This window comes from Athene cunicularia, assembly GCF_003259725.1.
Source record: "Athene cunicularia isolate RWA chromosome 2 unlocalized genomic scaffold, athCun1 chr2_part1, whole genome shotgun sequence".
Classification (NCBI taxonomy): domain Eukaryota; kingdom Metazoa; phylum Chordata; class Aves; order Strigiformes; family Strigidae; genus Athene; species Athene cunicularia.
In genome coordinates this window covers 119,723,208-119,739,245 of record NW_020799095.1, presented here as the reverse complement: position 1 = coordinate 119,739,245, position 16,038 = coordinate 119,723,208, and the positions used below count along the sequence as shown (strand labels likewise).

The 16,038-nt window shown below is 34.4% G+C and overlaps 1 protein-coding gene across 1 annotated transcript; it reads left to right on the top strand.

Moving 5' to 3' along the window:
- Positions 1–1,821: 1,821 nt before the first annotated feature.
- UBE2W (ubiquitin conjugating enzyme E2 W) lies at positions 1,822–15,727 on the top strand. Its single transcript, XM_026842298.1, has 5 exons — positions 1,822–2,103; positions 5,158–5,260; positions 7,751–7,906; positions 8,948–9,023; positions 13,380–15,727. Exons 1-5 carry the CDS (start codon positions 2,063–2,065, stop codon positions 13,391–13,393), a joined length of 390 nt encoding a protein of 129 aa, XP_026698099.1. The 5' UTR covers positions 1,822–2,062; the 3' UTR covers positions 13,394–15,727.
- Positions 15,728–16,038: the final 311 nt, after the last annotated feature.

Sequence of the window (16,038 nt, the reverse complement as noted above, 5' to 3'; positions counted from 1 at the left end):
TCCAAACCACAGCACTATTCTAGCTACTAAGAAGAAAAATTAACTCTATCCAAGCTGAAACCAGGACATTCAGTTACTAAATTGGTTTTATCTCAACTTATGAGTCTCCTTACCTTTACTCATTCCAGTTCTCTCCCCCATTCCCTGGAGTGGGGTAATATGAGCAAGCGGCTTCTAGTGTTTGGCTGCTGGCTGGGTTTAAACCATTACACTAATGTTTCCAAATCTCTTCTTTAAGCAGACGGATTTGAATTTCCCTTATCATATAAGGTTCTAGTCTCTGAACTTTTAAAATATTTCTCTGTATGATGATCTATGTGACAAAGCGCATACAGGCTGACTACCATGAGGTTTATTTGATGGTGGTCTTGGAAAGTGTCAGAAAGAGAATTGACTTAAAAATATCTCTGCCACTCAAGGATTTGTAAAATGGTTATGGAACTTTGTTCTTTTACAGTTTAATTCATAATAGTGGTGTTAAATGGTGTTTAGAATCTGAAATTTTCCTAATCTGTGCAGAAAGCAAAACGTGGAATCTTATCTGTTTTTCACTGTGTTGGCAGTGTATATAGTTTTCTTAAGAAAATGCTACCACTGTTTTTTCAGTTTATCTGTATTCAGTATATCTGTACACCAACTGTAGCAACCTTTAAAATTATTTTCTGACATGACATTTCACTTCAAAACATATTTGGTTAATCACTTGCAAAGAAGACTTTTAAAGTGTGTATCTGGGTTCAGGGTAGGAACTTTCAAAATAGAAGCCCAAAGCAAGTTTTCAGGGCTTGATAGAGACAAAGTTATTACAAAATGTAAATTGTGACTGTATGAAGACCTTTTCTTTAGGAGTTGTGTGTCTGAATTTATTGTTGTCCTATTTTAAAGATATTAATGAGATGTTAAATCGCTTCTATGTTGACAAATGAACACTTTATTTTTCCTTGTGGATTTTTTTAAGTTCTACTAAGCACCAGAAACATTTGGAAAATTAAAAAAAAAAAAAAAAGTGAAATGTTGAATCAAAATTAGATATTAAGCCTCCAAACCAAGTATTTTGATTCATCTTGAGTGTAAGGTCATTTTGCTAGTAGAATAATGGAAGTGAACTGGTAGGTAGTAGTAGACCTTAAAATTGTTACCAGGAAAAAGGAGAGTAAGAAGTAAGAAAGCCTTGGACTTTCCATTACCTAGATGGTTTTGAAATGAAAAAACATATTTTGTAATTGTTTATATGGAGAAAATACACTCTAAAAGCAGTGCCAATGATAGTACTTCACAGAAGTTGCATTTCCCTTGCTCCATAGATTGTAAGAAACAGTTCTGGTAGTTATGTGAGCAGCTGGTTGCAGTTACTGATTTATCCCTGTCAAAATAGGGAAAGATTACTTGAGCTATTGACGTAACACTTTTCTAAATACTACGACCCTGTAGTTCTAAGATGCAGTTACTATGAAGTTATAAAATAATTTGTGTTCTGCAAGTCGCATATTCTTGTTTTAGTTTTGTGTTATGTTCTCTGGGATGACTTAGAACCAGGCAAAGGCTTGCACAGATGCCACATAGAAGTGTCTTAAATTACTTAGAGGAGGAAGAGTTGTGCTGCTGAAATCTTGGAGATTTAATTGTAAATCTGATGCTAACATGGGAATGTGAAATGTTCACTGATAGGTGTAGAGCTCTGATTGACATCTTTGTAATACGACAAGATCCTGGATACTTCTGTGTATTTTGTAACACAACAGTTCTTCACTTAGCAGTGTTGCAAATAAGTTCCGTTGCATTTTACCAAAAATTTGTTTAAAATCTGTGAAGTTTTTTTGCCTGTGACTTTTCAGTTTTATTTCTAGGAGAGAAGTCTTCTCTCTTCCTCACTTTCCAATTCCACTTTGTATTTAAATTCTCAAATAAAATTCCTTTTACTTTTCAATAAATGATGAGATGTAGTTGAGTATGCATGTTTATCACTGAACTTTATTTAATATTTCAAATATTCTATACCATTTCTTTATAGAAACGATTACAAAAAGAACTGTTGGCATTACAAAATGATCCACCTCCGGGAATGACTCTAAATGAAAAGAGTGTACAAAATTCAATTACACAGTAAGTATATATACTGTTTTATTTTTGCTATAAAGCGGAAAAGTAAGTAATGAGAAGTTCTTTGTATGCCACTTCTACCACTTATTCCCAGTATTTCTGAATTTTTTTTGGTTTTAGTCTGGGGAGTGAAACATTGCTGCTCTTAATGAGCATATTGCAGGAACTGAATAGTGAATTAATTAAATTTTTATTAGGCATTTTACTGTCTAACAAAATGTCAATTGGTAAAAGCTTCTGCATATTTTAGAATAAAATAATTTAACAATTTTTCATAGCTACTAACCTGGACACCCTTCTAGATTTATTGGAATAATGGTGTAGCTGGTTTAGAGTTTCTGCAATATTTGTGTTGAGTATATTTTGTAGCTGTTAATTTCCATTGCCTTCTTTCTCTAAAGCAAGTGGAGGGAACTTCTTAAAGAGCAAAGTTATCCAAGTACATTTGTTCGTATTTTCCTCCCTGCTGTAGTTTTTTCTGTGGTCAGTGAAATGGAAAGAGAAGTGTGGTTCAATATTCTGTGTTCTGTCCATTGAAATGGTATGGGGTTGTTCCTGGTATTAATTAAAACTATTTTTTTAATTGACTGAAATACAAAAGATTTGGACTGTGTTGATGTTTCTTTTAATTTTTTCTTAGTTTAATTTTAGAGAAACATTGAAGAAATCTTAGCAGATGTAAATATTTCTGAGAATATGAATCTCTGTATGTTCTGGATCATATTATTGATTGATGGATCAATTTATAAGCATAACACAGCTGACTTCTAATGGTGCTTCGCATCTGCTTTTTTGGTGGTGGCACTTTGACCATTTTACATAAAGCTTTTCTGAGCCTTGTACATACTGAGTTAAACACTGCTTTTGCTGTATAAGTGATGCTGGCTTTTGTGATACTTTGTGTAGGTGAATATGACCAAAACAAATTGAAATAGCACTTTGCAGAATTTGGTACAAATAATAATAAACTGCTGTAGAACTGCTGAATTACAGCTTGTGTTTCTAGTTTTACTTTGGGTTTTCTTTGGGAAGCAAAATACTTAAATTTTTCTGAAAAAAGGACTCTAATATTACAAGTGTTTTCCACTCATTAAACAGAAAACAACTACTAAGTTAAGGTTTACAGCAGATGAAGAGATGGAAAAGGAAAAAAAAATAATCTGTTGGGGTTTTTTTCTGTTTGTGGATTTTCATTTTTCTTGGGATGTCTCTGTTCCCAGAGTACTACCTCGTTATTGTTTTCTATGTACAATTTTTATACTTTTCAATACCTTGCTAATAACAACTTCCTGTTTACTGTCATGCTAGATTTTGGAATTGATGCTGTTTAACAAGTTTCCTGTCACAAGTAACATTTTTTTATTCCATTTGAGGGTTTCTGGTGCCAAGTATCATATTCTGAGTTCATTAATTAAGTTGCAGTTTGAACTGGTGCAGTAAAGATTTGTGTAGCAATACTAACTTGAGTTTGAAAGATGCTGAATAAAATAATTGGATCCTACGATGTAACTGGGTCATTTGAAATGTTAAGCAATCATCTATTTTAAATACACAAGGATTAGAAATTTGAGATGGCTAAACTGTAAAGCACACATGGAAGATGGGTTCTAGTGATTCATTGACCATAAAAGGAGCAATGTCCAGGCAGAGTTATGTTCTACTTGGTAAATTAAACTATTTTAAAAACGTGAAAGTGGAGTTTCTGAATCACAAAGACTAGTAAAGCTGAAGAGTATTGGTGTATAAATGTGAAAGCAGAAGACATAAGAAGAGATAAGTGGTCTGGAGGTAGACTAAATTGGAGTGTTCACAAAATTAAAATATGGAACACTAGCACAGCCACCACCATGGTACTGTTGAAGATGCATTCTTCCTGAAGAGTATGACAGCTAGCAGTTCAGTAGAAAAGCAATTAAAAAAAAAAAAAAAGTAATAGAGGAAAAGATAAAAAATGTGTACAGCTTAAATACATGGGGAGAGTATATATGACAGGAGGATGGAAAGTTTAGGAATAGGATTATCAGGACTGTTAGCTGGAGATTTTGACTTTTCTGAACACATTGCTACTCTGGAAAATCTCAGCTGCCTCACTTGAGTCTGATATAAATTTTATTTAAGCATTTTTGTAGTCTCTTGATGAATCTTTACATTATCATTTTGATCAAATGTATAAAACTCAAATCACGAGTGAAAGACAAAAATGGGGAAGTGATTCTACAAAGGATGGTATTAAAAACTCAAAATGACAGAAGTTAGATAGCAGAGTGTTGCTGTATGTGTTGAAAAATATGCAAAACGTGTGGTTTTGACTGGATTAAAGAAACACCTACAACACAACCCAAAACCAACAACAATAATACACACCCTAGAAACTACCTGTTAGTTACTTCAATGTTACTGTGGTGGAAGGAGCAGGAGCAGCAGAAAAAGAGCATGTGATATGTTGAGGTGTTATCTTTATAACAGTTGTAAATCACCCTTCTTTTGGTTTTGTTTTCTATTTTCTGTGACTTTTTCCTTTTTATACTATTAACTCTTCCAGTTTTGGTTCCATTACCTGCCAGGTTATGTACCATTTAATTTCTGAGTTTTTCACAGATGTAAGTGCAAGAGGAGCATTGCCCTTTCCCCTTGGATACAGATTTTATTTTAAGAAACTCTATTGATGATTTCCTTGACAGAAAATCAAAATTACATGAAAGAGAATGTGTATTAGTTTGTTACCTTCCAAGTCTGTTTTTGTGCAGGAGTAAACTTTAGAACAGGTCTCTTGTTTCAGCTTCCTTGTCTCACATTAACAGTCATTTTATTTGGAACTGATGGGTCTGTGTTGAGTTCAAGTCATAATTACTTGCATAATTTGCAGCACTAAGTACTATATCAGTGCCTGTACTTAAAATAACAAGCTCGTTTCTTTCAAATATAGGATTGTTGCAATACTTAATGGAGAGTCTGGAAGATTTGGCTGTGATTGGTAGTTGGTTTGATTAGTCCTGTTCTCTGGGAGTAAAATTATAATCTGTCAGTCCACTAACATTTTTTTCCCCTGTTACTTAGGTGGATTGTAGACATGGAAGGTGCTCCAGGAACACTATATGAAGGGGAGAAATTTCAGCTTCTATTTAAGTTCAGTAGTCGGTATCCTTTTGATTCGCCTCAGGTAACTGCTTTCCTCCTTGTTGCTTAATGCTGCCTTTAAGTTATAGCTGCCTGACACATGCTGAATGTTAATATCATCCACATATCCTAATGTGATATTTAGGTACTTTGTATCAAAGACCTTGTGCAGATACCTTTTCTTTTAAAAATGACTCTGCAGTGAGGTATATTGCTGTGACAGCCTACTTGGTTTCACAGGAGATGAAAGAGCAGTGTAAACTGGAGGCTTTGAGGTTGATGTTCATATTATATGAAGGAGCAACACAGGATAAAACAGGAAGATTCCCTTTGGTGTAGATGTAGAGTAAGCAACAAACTGCTGCTTTGTCCTCTCTCTTTGTTTCCAACTTCTTTTTTTGTTTTTTCCCCCTAGTTTGTTTTTAAGCCTCTTGCATCTTCTCCGCTGCCATTGTTAATGCAGCTGGAGAAATATTGTGCTTGTGGTAGGGGTTCTCTTAAGTACATGACATCTTTATGAGAGGCCTGGAAATCTAGTGGTTATAATTGAGGTGTGAGATACTGTGATGCTTTCATCGCAATGTAAAGAACTGAAGCAGCAGCAATACTAGTGTAGGCTGCAGAATGAGCTCTGTACATCTATCCGTCTGTTACCTCAGGGAAACATTACAAAACATGCCTGGTAAGAGCAGTGTTTGGCTATCACTCCCTGCTTTTCTGAAAAAGGGAGAAGAAAAGCAAGAATGCCTTAGTTCTTGTCCTCTCTGTTTCAGCTCAAAGTTCCAAGAGTGATCTCTGACACTTTGTCATTGGTGTTGAAACTGAAGCACTGAGCTGTGAGAGACATTTAAACCATAAACATTACATATTTTTAGATACTGTGGTAAAAAATAGAATGCTGACTTTTCAGTCTTAGGTTTTAAGGAACAAACTGACCACCTGTGCTTCTGCACCTCATGAGGTTTGCATAGGTGAGCCACAAGATAGTAACCACTTCCGTTTGGTTTCAAGTAGGTACAGTTTGTACTCATTACCCAACCTGTGTGTGTGGCTCTGTGCAATTTATTGTAAAACAGCAAATTACATCCGTACATGTACACTCACTTTTAGCACAGAAAACAATTAAGAATTTAAGTACTGTATACTTGGTGGTTGTTGATGGCTAGAATTTCTGTTAAAAAAAGGCTGCTGTGTAGTAAGTTCATTCTGTATTACAGACCTGTGAGTCATTTCTCTTCCTCAAATCTACTTACTGTGAATTGACAGTCTACACTTCTGCTGATTAATCACTTGTTTTTTTTCTGCCTTTAAATGTATGTTGTCTGTCATAGTGTGCGTACTTTTACTTACCTAGTATGCTTAGTTCTGGTTTTCCTATGAAAGGAAAACATTAGATAGAAGTGAAACACATTACTGGATTATGAAGGTAAGCCCTTCAGTGCTTAAGAAATATCAGTTTAAAGACCTATGAAAGATCATTCTGCATCCAGTTTTTCTGCTGCCTTAAAAACCTGCCATTTGGCAAATATGTTAAGCTCTCTAATTTCAGTTTCCTATATGATGAGGGTGTTGTTTCTTTCTTGTAGTCAGTGATGAGGTGGGTGTGTTGTGTACATATCTGTACATGTACAAATATCTGTATAACTTAGGAAGCACTTAAGCTTCTGGGTATTATGGTTATAAGTGGTAGAAATTTATTATGTCATTGCATAAAAGATGACAGTGTTATGTTGGATAAGGAGCTCAGGAGAATAATGCTGCTACAAAGATTTCACTTTTACTCCATTTCACTTGGTCCTGAGCCAACTATGTATTTGACAGAAACTTGATGTAAGAGCCATAGTTGTCAAAATTTATTTTCTAACCATTTTTTGACTGTGATATCTTTTATGGAGAGGAATTTGGGTTCTAAACGTTCTTCCATATTCATCCATGTCAATAAAACCATATGCCATTTGAAATAATGATCTACAAATATTTCCTATATGATATCATACTTCAGTTGTACAAGTCCTTTATTTAATACTTTGTAGGATTGATGTATTTTGCTTTTTATGCTGGAACCTGGATGAGTTGTCCAGAACTTAATTTATATTGTTTACAAGGTTATAGAGATACTTATTTATGAATGTCATTGTATTTTGGCTTATGAAATAATTAAAAAATGATGTTTTGACTAGGCAACTGTATTCCATATGACATGACAGACTGAGCCTGCGAGATACAAAAAGTTTAGTTTGATGTCTTTTACACTGTTACCTTTGCATTTTTCTGTACTATATAAATATTCATAGGAAAACCCACTACATTTTACCATTTAACTTCATCTTCACTAGCTGTTTAGGCTTTCATTGTTTTATTTTATCTCAATAGCTTCCAAAGTGAACCTAACATGATAAAGTATATTCTTTAATGTAAGTGAAAATGGCAGATCCACTTCTTTAAATAAGATTTATTGTTTTCCCAAAAGCTATACAGTTTTATTTAAATTGTAGACAATGAATTACAAATACATTTGTTCTTTCTTTTTTAGGTCATGTTTACTGGAGACAATATTCCTGTTCATCCTCATGTTTATAGCAATGGTCATATCTGTTTATCCATTCTAACAGAAGACTGGTCTCCAGCTCTCTCAGTGCAATCTGTTTGTCTTAGCATTATTAGCATGCTTTCCAGCTGCAAAGAAAAGGTATGAGCTTTTTTAGCACTGTTAGAGTAGAATAAGTAGAAGTTAATAGTTTTCTACTTTGCAAATTGAGACTTTAATTTCTCAAATTCTAAAATAGGCAAAACTATCTACATTTCTACTACTGAGAAAATACTAAGCTAGGACTGCAAAATAAATAGTACAGTAAATACTTTGTAACTTTTTATGGTAACCTGCTCATATATCATTATTGGAAAAGAGGAATGAGTGGAACCTGTCAAGTTGTACTAATTGTGAAGTTCATTCATGCTTTAGGACAAATCTTTGTATATTGATTCTGTCTCTAAAGTCAGTGCAAAATGACATCAAGATGTCTTTAGTGCAGATGTTTGTAAGGTTTTGCAGCTGTACTGTTTGTGATCTTGATCATTTTCATTTCAGAACAGTAAATGGTGCTAAGCTGCTTTTTTGGTCATAGATGTGTGGCACATACCTTAAACTTTTTCTGTAGAGAGACTACCCTTTTACTCTCGACCATTTCTTTTGCAGTGGAGTATCTGTGAAAGTTGGATGTGGTCAGAGCTTGACATCTGTGCTGTCCAAACATGCATATTTATGTCACATCCCAGTTAGTCTTAGTCATGTGTATGTGGTAGAAAACCCCCCAAAATGGCTTTGTATTTTTTCCTACACTTTGGGTTTGCATAATGGTGACACTTAGGAAAAAAGTTGAAGAACATTAAGTATTGATCAGATATAGATGTTTAAGTTCATTTTTTTCACCTACTCCCACCTGAGACTAATGGATGTGAAATGAATCTAATATATCAGAACTAGATTCCAGACTGCAAAGGAATTAGGAATTTCATTTGGGTTTTAATTTTTTTTTTGTTTTGTTTGGATTGTCTCTAGTAGGAATTGTTACCTGGATCCTTAAGAGATTTTTTTTTTTGTCAAAGGTCTAGCCTTGCCTGTTACCCCATTTTCACTGCATTTGCATGCTGCCTTTCGTAAGCTTATTAAATAGCTTATGTATTACAATGTCAGGATTGTTTGATTATTTGTAGGTCTTTTCTGTTGCAGAGGCGACCTCCAGATAACTCATTTTATGTAAGAACGTGTAACAAGAATCCAAAGAAAACAAAATGGTGGTATCATGGTAAGTATTTAACTAGGACCAGGAGTTTTGAAGTTCTTTTCATACTGAAGGCGATTAAAATGTAGGAAAGTAAGATAACTTGTTCAAAGCCTTAAACTATCTTCTTAAATTTCAAAAAGTTACTAAAATCCTGTTTCTGAGATAGCCTGCTGTCATTTTTTTATATCACATTTTAATAATTCCTGATGGAAATTTAAACAGCAGAGATTTATGTTTTGATTTGTAGGAATTTCAGTGAAAGTTCTTGTAAACTGTCTTAGTCCTTGACAAGTCTTAAGTTTAGGGTTGGAGAAGGTCTGTAATGAAACTAGGTTTATCTCTAAGCTCAGGGTTTTTTTTGTTTTTTTTTTGTGATTAAGATGCCTATATGCTTGTAAACAGCTATGTGTTTTAATAGATTTCCACTGTTAATCAGAATTTGGTAGGTGTTGGTACAGTTGGCTGATGTAAAGGCTCTTAAGAACTAATAGTTAATAATATAGCAGTAAGATTCTCCATATACATGAAAAAATACCATGTTAAAATTGCTATGTATAGTATTACAGTGTCTGCAGTGCTGCTGTTGTGTTGCTTTGGTTTGGGGTGGTGCTTTTTTTTTGTTTCTTTCCATGTACTCTCTGTCTGGCTTTATGCTTTGTGGTTTCTTTCTTCTGCCTCAGCATTTGTCATCCTCTTTGCAGATCTGGGGTTGGCTGTATGTGTGTTTGTCTTACCCACTCCATTGGTGAGGAAAGAAAGGAGGAGGTGTAGACACAGGCTATGCTTTTCTTCTATCCTTTCTTGTTGGCCAATACTTTTATTTGCTTTCCCTAGGAAAATACTGTACAAATGGTGGTTATCAGAAGCCCATGTATTTTGGGAAGGGATGTGTTAGAACAAGTAGTACTGTATGCTAAGGTGATGCAGGAGGAGTTGATCCCATCACTACCTTTCACTGAAGGCTCCATCGTAAGACATCCTCAGTTTTTCATTGCCTCCCCAGCTCAGAACATGTTCTGTCCCCTATGTGAAATGAGACCAGGTATTTTGATACAGTGGGAGTTAATGACTGGAGAGGCAGATGCCAAAGTCTTCACCCTTAGATTCTTAAAAGTCTATGGATGCTTTAACAACAGATACTTCAGAGTTTCATAATAGTTGCTGAAACACATTGATTTTTGATATATGGTAATGTAACAGAATTAAACTCTGTTTCTCATAACACTCTACTAGTATCTCTAAAACAAGGTGACTTCAGTTACAGTAAGAGGAGTGCTGTATGTCATGGGATTAAAAGGTGTTTAAGAAACTCAGGACTGTTTGTTGTGTGGTTGTACATTATGTTGGTTTTAATTGACTCCAAGAGTAGTAATCATGTTGCCCGCAAGGCTGGGTTTTTCATCTTCACCAGATTATTCAGTAGTTACTTTCTCTTCTCTTTCTGTTTTTGCACTCTTGTAATGTGTTTGGTGCTTCTCCATTTCTAGTTTTGCTTCCTCTTTATTAGCAATTTTGGGAGAGTTTTTATTAACTATTTTTACTTGCTAGTTATTTTAAAAGAGAAACTAGTGAAGTTTAATTTATTGGCTTTATCTCGTAATTAACATTCTGTCTACTTCAAATTTGTATTAGTCTTGTTTTGATTCAGGATTGAAGTCTATCAAGGAAAGCAGTCTGCAGATACGACTTTGATTTCTTATTAATGAAATTCATTTTGAATTAAACAAAACACCAAATGAGTATGAAAAGAAATGTGGGTTATCTGACTCTGAAAGTTGGTATATAATTGTGACTCAAAACCATCGAGCTGCTTACAGTCCACTGAACAAGCCAATTAATTACTTCAAAGTAACTATGCAGTGTCTATTTTCTGAAAGTCAGAAAACCCTAACTCCCTCCCCAAATTCAGAGCAACCTAGAAAACCAACCTGAAGCAAGAGAAAGCAAGTCAGTTCATTTAAATAACTCATACTGTTTTGCTTCATAATATTTTTATTTGGTTTTTAACTTCCTTTTTGAGTACTAAGTACAAAGGACGTAATGATTAAAAGTTCATTGGTCTTTTCTTCCCCACCTTTAGATTCTTGCATTAAAAAATAAAACATGCCTGATGTCCACTGGACAAAAATTGTCTTAAACGCTAGAGGGTTTTTCCTTCAAGTTTTGTGTGTCAGTTGCTGCTTCTCTGTTACAAATAATTTTTTCTCTTCTGTGGGCATAAAAAAAAGACTGCTAAAGCATGATCTTTAAATTTTCAGTGTTTTCTTAATGGGTTTGAAGAGGTTATGTATTACACTAAAATGGGAAGTGTAGCCTACCTGCTAATTTTAACCACTTCTCCCTGGAAAAAAAACAAAAAACAAAACCAACAAACTGTCTTCAACGTTATGTACACCTGAAAAGATGTACAAGCCCTTGGAAAAGGTGGTTCTGTCATCTTCGTTTTCTTCTGCTGCTTCAACTACAGTGTCACATATCTAATCTTGTGGTTGAACCACTTTGGGCTGGGTAAACTAAGGGGGAAAAAACCCAATCCCCACCAAGAAAGAAAAACAGCTGTCCAAGGGTAACCTCTGGGTGAAATAAATGCCAGTGCTAATAGTATAACATGTGGAGGGAGATGCAGAGTGGTTCTGCCCCTTCAGTTGTCAGCTAGCCATTGGACTGGTTAATTTCAAATTGAATCCGTGTGTTTTGAAACTTTTAATATATGCATTTGAAAGAATATTTTTTTCCCAGTAAGTGCCTGGGATTTATTTAGCTGGGAGCAAATAGTGCATGGTTTAAAGCTTATATAAAGCAAACAGATATGAACACAGAGGGATAAAGTGGCACTTTGAGATATATTCTAACATATAAACATGTGTATCTGTGCATTTAGCTTATTACAGAGCTTTTAATCTCTCATTTCATCCCTGCCCCAAAAAAGTAACTTACTCCATAAGCAAAATTAGGGAGAATTGTTTGCTACAAACTAAAGTCCTCACAGGCCCTGTTTCAAAACTCCTGATCTTTGATAATTAAAAATATTTTTTAGATTCTCTGCCCTACCCAACATCTGCTTCAACAGTACATTGAATTTCATGTTGAATTTCAATCTGAGAATTGATCATGTTGTGTTAAAGGGGGTCTTCCAGATACAGTTTTTTGGGGCATCCAGGCTGAAATTAATTTCATAAAGCTGTTGCCTGGCTTTGCTGTTGTCAGGAGGCAGATTTTTGTGAAGAAAGAGGGTAATGGTGTTTGTTTTCAACTAGCACCTCCTTACTGACTTTGCATTTCATTTTGGTTGGTTTGTTTGTTTTTTTAAGAAGGAAGCTTTTGCTCTAGTATTTGGGCTAAACTTCTAGTACACAGTTTAAATACCCCTTCTGTCTTTCTTGTATCCTTGTCCAATCTTTTTTGTGTGAACCCTGCTATCAAATGAAGAGGTTTTTACATGTAATAGTATTGATGACATAATGTTTTCTGGTGAGAACTCAGAATTGCTTGCTGCTGCTTTATACATACTAAATCTGTAAACAGTAAAAATGCTATTTATGAGGCTACATTTTCTAGGTGTGCAAGGTTACAAGCAAATGCAATAAAAATAAATAGACAGTAAGCTTGCTTTCTATTAACAAGCTTAATATTTACTGTTACCAGGTGCAAATATACTGCAGGTTGATGTGTGGAATAGAAAGCTTAAAAGGAAGAGCTTTCACAAATACTTGCTTTAATATTCAGCATAATGCAGAAAAGGTTGGCATAGAATATGCTTTTTTGTAATATATTCTGTCCAATCACTGTATATAAAATTTAGTGAATGCAAGTTATTTTCAGGTTTAAGATTTTTTGAATTGTGGTAGTAACCTTTTTTTTTTTTTTTTGCATAATTCTGTCAGCTCTAGTCTGTGTTAATTCTTGACAAATAAATGAATATACATTTACCCACAACAAGGGTTGAGAGTACATCAGGAGAAGCCCATTCTGCCAGTTTTATTGCAATCTATTCCTTACAAAAGGATTTCTCAATTTGATAATTGTTCTGGACCTGCTGTACATCAGGGGAACAAAATGTTAAGCATATTTGGTCTTTCATTTTTCTGATGAGTGGCTTTCTGAGTATCAAGTGTGGGAATTACTGTCCTCTTAATGCAATATTTGCTAATACTAATGTGTTTGGGGGTGTACATGTACTTTGAAAGTTTTGTGTTTGATATTCTTTTCTTTTTCCTCTGAGTCATTATTGAAGAAAACTGCAGAATTATTCAGCCAGTGTATTTCCACAGCATGTTACTGTCTATGCTAAGAATTGTTTCTGCATACAGCACCTTGCTAAATTGGACTTAGAATGTTTATATGTTTTTCCATAAATGCTCTTCTTTTATTTTAAAGATGACACATGTTGATGCCACCATTTTGTGATCCTCGTAGCAGAAGATAGTCCTACTGAGAAAATGAGCACTTTGATCATTCAGTCTTTGAACTTTAACCTTTGACTGGAAGTGACCTATAGGCAATGAAGACTACTTCCTTTGACTGCATTTTTACTAGTGTGCATTCTGGGCGCATGTTGATCGCTGGTTCAGTCCATGCAACTGACATGCTTTTATTAGTCATACAGTATTAATGCAGGTGTCCAGAAATGTCAGAATAATTCCATTATTTTTATTTTAAGCTTTTGGAAGAATTCCAGGTCTTCATATATTGTGCAATAACACTGAGCTCCTTGGCGGTTTTGGTGCATCCATTGCCGGCAATGGACATTGTACCAGGGAAAGGTTTTGCTCCTGCCACAAGAAAAGATTGATGCATGACAGAGCTTATGAAAGTTTCGGATATATATGGATTATAAGCAAGGGATCTACCATTACCTTAAAAACCTCCCCATTCTTTTATATTTGGATTCTATGCACTGTGATCACCAAACTAGCAGCATGAGTTAACATGCTTAGCTGAAGGACTGTAATAAGATCATTGCATATTTATTAAATTGTTTATCTGCTGTCAAATTGTTTTGACATGGAAGGTTTTTCAAGTGACATTGGCAGAGAGGTACAATGTTATCCCTATGGTGAAATAAAACTACTTTTGTACATAGTTATTCATATCTCTGAAGCAAAGGTATGAGTAATTTAGGGTATGAGTGATTTAATCAAGAATTTATTTTGGACATAGGAGAGGATGGCAGTGATATAACTGAACTTGCTGCAGTCCGTAATTGGGCCTGTAATTTGTACTTAAGAGCTTTTTCCAAATAGATTGCACACTGTTATTTCCTGCTAGCCATCAGCATGAGCCCTACTGCCTACACCAAGATTTCGTTTATTTATGTGTTTGAAAGCAATCCATATAACATTTTTTGTTTGCATTCACTGTTTCTTTTGTTGTTGTATGTCATGTTTGAATGTTACAAAACAATATTTTGATTGAAAAGCTTTGTCAGAAGATATTTTCATGTAAATTATTTCTTTATCTTGTAAGCATCATCTTGTCTTTTAATCCTGTACTATAAAAAGAAAAAAAAATACATTTTTGACAGAGGCTTAATGTTTTGACAAAAAAGTGTGGACCTTCTTATTTAAGTTTAGACTAAAGTATATTTTCTTAACTTGCTTGTCCCACGCAGCCATACCAATTTTTTTCCAGGCTTTTACTTCACCAAAAAAGGGGAAAAAGCCTAAAATCAGATTGACATTTTTCTATGGAGCAACATTTATTGAAATGATAGTTGTTCTCACCACTCTGTAATATTTTGATACTGCAATTAGGTTGTCTTTTTAGGAAGCACTTTTATAAACTTAATACCTTTACACATATGCAAAATTTCTATAGCTTTTTTTTACTGTTGCCTTACTGTTGCACTCCAAAAAAAAAAAAATTTTAAAAAAATTCAAGCGATTAATGCATGAATGTCTAAATCAAGTAAATACTTGATTTAAAAACAAACAAAAGCCAAAAAAACCCCCCAAACACAACCCAGAATGAATAACTACAATAACAAATAGAAAATTGGCTGAAAATACTGATTTTTTTTTTTTCTTACTGCTGTATAACTGACAAGTTTTATAGCCTTGTACATACTTCTCTGTTACCTAATGTTTAAAACATTTTAAAGTATAGATGCTTAACTCAGGGTGGATAGAGTTCAGATGGATTTGCTTCAGAGACGTATTTTGTACAGCGACTGACTTAGGAATACTGCCAGTGGAGTGAGGCTACAATATACTTCAGGAACTGCTATTTTTTCTACTGTATTGAAAATATCTCTTGGCCTTTAAAACTCAATGGTAAAATCTAGCTTTGGATATAAATTTGATGCGTGTATATATTTTCACAGTGAGCCTTTAAAACATAGAATTCAGTTTCTTTTAAGAGCCAAAAATAATAATTTTAATCAAATGAAATAGTTCTGCTCCTGACTTTTTGTTTAGCAAAATTATATTGTTGTGAGTTAAACTGGTTATTTTTGGAAATGGTTCATAAGAAAGAGCAGTAATCTGATAATCTGTATGTTCATGTTAACTGCTCTGTATTGACTGAAACAATTGACGCATCTTTGGGAAATTCATGTATGAATGGTTCACGTAATGGTTCCTATCAAATAGTCCACAGGAAAGAGACCTTATTGTGACACAAGGTAATGTCTCTGAAGAAATGGTTCAAGTACGTCTTCTCGGATTCATGTATCTCTTCATATGGTGGCTTGCCATACTACAGTACATGGTTTCAGAGAAGCTTTATGACATACTGTATGTATTTTGAAGATGGGTGTTGTAGTGCAAAGAATTATATGTTTTATTGACTTATGCTATCACATGGACTACAGTGAAGTTAAATAATGGAATTTATGCTGCTCTTTAATAACCCACCCCAATAATATACTTAGATCAAAAATTGCAAAGTAGATTAGAAGAGAATGTACCTCAGGTCTTTTAGTTTACAGTAGAAATGCCTCCATTCGTTCTCTTGTAGATCTGTGGGTAAGTTCACCTATATACAGAGGGCCAAGACAAAGCCTGTATACCACTCAAGCCCTCAAAATAATGCAACT